Consider the following 4,754-nt stretch of genomic DNA (forward strand, 5'->3'; position numbering starts at 1 on the left):
TGTATGTACGTGCGTGAATGCGTGCATCTGTACGTGCGTGTGTGCCTGCGTGCGAATGTGCGAGCGTGAGTGCCTGCGTACGTGCCTGATTGCGTCTGTGCGTGCGTGGGTGCCTAAAAACATGGGTGCATGCGAGTGTCTATACGTGCGTAAGTGAGTAAGTCTGTACGTGCGTGTGTGCCTGCGTGCGTCTGTGCGTGCGTGGGTGCCTGCGTGCGTGCCTGCGTGCGTCTGTGCGTGCGTGGGTGCGTGCATCGGCGCACAGACGGCCTTCCTCCGCAGGCTCCACCGTGTACACGTGCATGCTGAACGCGCGGGGCGGCACCGAGAGCGACCTGACCGTCAGCCGCCTGGCCCCCGGCCCCGAGGCCTCGCCCCTCGCCCCCACCTTCGAAGGTGAGCGGCGTCCGGCACAGCCCCGCTCCGGTGGCCGGTGCCCCTGGTGCCCCTGGTGCCCCTGGCGGCGGGGAGGGCGGGGCGGGGCGAGGAGAGGTCTGCGGTCGGGGGCGCAGTGTCATGTCTGGGAGCCCGGACCCTGGCGCTCGCGGCGGCCGTGGCGCGGGCTGCTCGGCTCCTCTGCCCGAGCGGTGAGCCCAGGCGAAGGTCGTGCCTCCCACCGGGATGCGTGAGCCCCTCTCTGCGTGAACACCTGTGCCCCGTGGACTGTCCGGGTGCCCACGGGGGTCCCGGTTGGGTTCCAGTGGATCCTCGGCCCCAGGGTTGGAGGAAGGCGAGGTGACGCCGGCACGGGAGGCGCTGCAGGGCCGGGGACACCGCTATGCGAGGGCACCGCACGCAGTAAAAGCTGTTCGGTTCCTGCTCTGAATGCGAGTCCGTTAAGTGTGCATGTGTGGCACACGCGTGTGCACGGCACCTGCTCCGTCGGGTCACCAGGAAGGCAAGAGGACGGGCGATCCGCGTCGGATCCCGGCTGTGCACACGCAGCCTTGAGCGGGCGTTTTGAACCCCCTCTCATCGCAAAAGGCTTGGGCACAGCCCGCAGGAAACAGCTGGCAGCACCGGGAGGTGCGGGATCCAGTCCAGGGCTCCGGTGCTGCACCCCGGAGCCCCTGGAGGCTCCGCCCTGACGCCCGGCTCCGCCTGCAGCTGGGCCCGACCTGGGCTGGCCTCTGGTCTCGGGCCCAGCCCTTCCATGTTTGGATGAGAGACCGCGGGCCAGGTCCACCGGTGCTGACCTCAGCGAGCCCGGATCTGGGCCGGGCGGGGTGCCGGAGACCAGGGACACAGGGACACAGGCACACGGAGGGACATGGAAGCTGGCAAGAGGCTCTCGGCTCCCAGAGGAGAAGAGCAGGTCCCAGGCTGCCCGCCCTGGCTGACGTGGGGTGGGATCTCCCGTGGTGACATGGTGTCGGGCTCGCACTTTCTCCCAGATCAGGAGCCTTTGAAAAGTGACGAGAGCCTCGGACTCTCCCAGGAAAGTGCCCTGGCGTGTGCGTCCTCAGGGTCCCGTCCCCCAGTGGCGGTCCCATGTGGTGTCCTGTGTGCATGAGGGTCCAGGCCCTGGCCAGGTCACTGCTCTGCTGGTCGCTCTCTCAACCCAAGCCTCAGGCCGCCCAGCCCCACAACCCCCTCTAAGGCGCTGCTTCCCTTCCAGGGGACGCCTTCTACCTGGCTGTGGGCGGGGCCGTGGCCCAGCACAACTGGTCCCACATCACCTCGGTGCTGCAGGACCAGCGGTTCCGGTGCCAGCTCATCGACAGCTCAGAGGACCTGGGCATGATCAGCATCCAGGGCCCAGCCAGGTGAGGAGAGGGGGCACCTGGGTGCACCTGGGCCCCGACCCTAGTCCCTCCAACTGGGACCCGTGGCCAGAAGCCCTTGCTGTCCAGAAGGGGACAGTCTGGTTAGCTAACCAGTCGGGGGAAGCTAGAGATTCCACGCGGGATAAACTGTCTCTAAAGCTCTAAAACGCAGAGAAACTTTTCGTGTGACTCAGTATCGCAGGGTTCAGGGGTCACGTCTCAGAATTACATACGGCTCTGGGAGCGGGCAGAGCCGGGCCCAGGTCCTGCCTGCTGCCTGGGCGAGAGGCCACCTGCCTCCTTCTGAGCAGCTCCCTGCGCGCCTGTGATGACCACAGGGCCAAGCATTCTCTCTGCACGTATTCACAGAACTCCCCACACGGAGCCCAGCCCAGAAGGGGCATGCGGGCAGCTGGGCACTGTCCAAAGGCCCCTCTGGCTGGGCTTCGGAGGAGGAACCCGGGGGTGGGGGGCCAGAGGGGAAGCGCATCGTGGTAAAGCCACCCACCGGCACCTGTGGGTTGCCAGCCCTGTGCCAACATCTCCCCGGCTGCCCTAGGCTGGCCGGCCTCCCTCCCTGGCGGGGTCGTAGCTGCCTTCATGGGCACTGCTCGGGCACACAGCAGGCGCACAGTGGGTGCTTGCTGAGCAGTCGAAGAGGATCTGAGTGGCTCATGTACTGGAACTGTCAAGTGTTTGAATTCGGGTTGCCTGTGGGGATGTGGGCAGCAGGAGATGTGGTCGGACGGGGGTGGTGTTAGATGGTTAGATCACTGTCCCAGCCTCTGTTCACCCACCCGAGGAAGGAGCCCTTGAGAGCGCATCTGTGGGTCTGGCCTCCACCGGGGTCGCCTGCTCCTTCATTGTCGCCGTGAGGGTGGCTTTCTGTGCCTGTGTGGTGTGTGTTCGTCCTGCTGTGTCTTCATTGGCGCCAGGCCTGCTGTCAGTCTGCCCCACGAGCACAGGGACTGGTCCCGCTCACCGCTCTGTCCCCAGTCCCTCCTGGTGCGGAGCGCACACCCAGGGGTGCCAGCAAGTATTTGTTGACTGACTGACCGACTGTTCTTGCTTGCAGCCGGGCCATCCTCCAGGAGGTGCTGGATGCAGACCTGAGCAATGAGGCCTTCCCCTTCTCCACCCACAAGCTGGTGCGAGCCGCCGGGCACCTGGTAGGTACCCGCTGTCCCCAGGTTGCGGGCAGCAGCCACCTGCTGGAAGGAATACCCGGGGCTGGGACTTGGGAACCCCAGTGCCCTTGGGCAAGGCTGTTCACCTCCCAGAGCCTTGGTCCCCACTGTGAACAGAGACCCGGTCTTGCCCACCAGCTGCCAGGACCTCCAGGGGTGCTGGGTCTAAGCCGGGCATCACCCCAGCTCCTCCTGGTGCCTGGCACAGGGGGCTCAGTCCCAGGCTTCTGCCAGGAAGGCAACCTCAGCCTCGCCACCCGCACAGCCGCCCGGGGTCCCCTCCCGCATCGGGTGACGCGTTATTTCCTCCGCCTCCTTGGGGCGGCGGGGCTGGGGCAGCTGGGCAGGTCTCCATGTCCTGCTGTGTCTCCCCCTCGCCCACCAGCGTGGCGGGTGTGGGAGGAGGAGGGCTGCTCGGGGAGCTCTAGCAGTCCCGAGGGGCACCCCCCCTCCCTCCCCCCCAGCTCAGACAGTCCGGGACGCAGGACCCGAAGCTTCTGAGACTGTGGACAGTCAGGGCCCTGTCAGAACCGGCTTCCTCAGAGCCCCTGGGGCCAGGTGCCTGGTCCGGCCTGGGCCAGCATGGCCCTTCCTGGGCCTCAGGGTCCTTGTTGGAAACTAGGGACCGTGACCTTCCCTCTGCATTCCTGAGGCCAAGGGGACCAGCAGACAGTGTAAGTAACACCAGCCACTGTTTGCTGTGTGTACCAGGCCCACTGTACCAGGTGCTGTACCAGGCCCACTGGACCAGGTGCTATACCAGGCCCTGGACCAGGCGCCGCTCTAGGCGCACTGACACGAGGATTCCCCACACAGACCCTCTCAGGGTGCTGACACCCGGAGCGGATATACTGTGCTGGGCCGTCCTGGGTGTGGCAGGTGTTAACCTCATCCCTGCCCTCCAGCCGCTCGATGCCAGGACTCCTCCTGTTGTGACCAAAAATGTGTCCAGAAATTAGCGAGTGTCCCCCATGGCTGCAGGGTTACCCATAGCAGGGGTGGCAGCCACACGGGCAGCAGCCACGGCCAGGTCCCCGTCACCCTGGAGGACGGATGTTTCTTCCAATAGAGCTCAGAGAGGTAGGTTGGGCTGCCCAAGGCCGCCCAGCCAATAAAACAGGAAGAGTGCACGGATACGTGTCCGTGAAGCAGACGTGACCCTGAGGACGGGTTAGGCAGACAGACAGATGGTCCTTTTCTCATCTCCCGTGTTCATCAGGGGTTTGGGCGGGGAGTGTGAGGGAGCGTTGGTGGGGAGCCATGCTGGCCTGCAGAGGGTCTGGAGGTCGGACGCGTCTGGGTCCTGTTAGCAAATAAACAGCATTGCGATGACATCGGCGAGGAGGCTGCCAGGGGGACGGAGATAAAGGCTGCTCTGCGGAGGGAGCCCAGGAGGCGAGGGCTCCGCTCCCGCCTTCACTGCAGCCTTCACTGCAGAGGCCGAGCTAGGGGAGCAGGAAGCTGGGGGGGTGGGGAGGGGGATCTGTCTAGCTCGCTTCCTGACTCCTCGGTGCCAAATTGCCTGCCGAGACCAGAGAGGGTGGGCACTTCGCAGGAGCAGCACAGCTCAGCCGGGGTGGTGGCTGCACCCCGCCTGCCCCTGGGCCCATGCGGCGTCTGAGCTGGGAGCCTCTGTGTGGTTCAGGGTGGGGGTTCGCTGGGGAGAGGACCAGGTGGGAGCACTCCCCCCTCAGCCAGGCGCTCCCATAAGGCACCTGGAACATGGTCTTGGATGGCGGGTCCGGCTGCCTCCCCGCCCCTGGGGCCGCCCTGGCTGCCTCCCAGGTCTGGCCGCCGTGGT

At 65.8% G+C, this 4,754-nt stretch overlaps 1 protein-coding gene across 1 annotated transcript in view; it reads left to right on the forward strand.

Moving 5' to 3' along the window:
* Nucleotides 1-4,754, forward strand: part of LOC102431892 (sarcosine dehydrogenase, mitochondrial-like) — a gene marked incomplete at both ends in the record, with an annotated part of 13,771 nt that overhangs the window by 6,037 nt on the left and 2,980 nt on the right. The window contains 3 exons of the mRNA XM_006108729.3: nucleotides 283-396; nucleotides 1,619-1,766; nucleotides 2,842-3,025. Of these exons, the coding sequence (XP_006108791.2) occupies nucleotides 283-396; nucleotides 1,619-1,766; nucleotides 2,842-3,025 (446 nt within the window). The remainder of the gene's footprint in view (nucleotides 1-282; nucleotides 397-1,618; nucleotides 1,767-2,841; nucleotides 3,026-4,754) is intronic.

Source organism: Myotis lucifugus, unplaced genomic scaffold (genome assembly GCF_000147115.1).
Source record: "Myotis lucifugus unplaced genomic scaffold, Myoluc2.0 scaffold_3291, whole genome shotgun sequence".
Classification (NCBI taxonomy): domain Eukaryota; kingdom Metazoa; phylum Chordata; class Mammalia; order Chiroptera; family Vespertilionidae; genus Myotis; species Myotis lucifugus.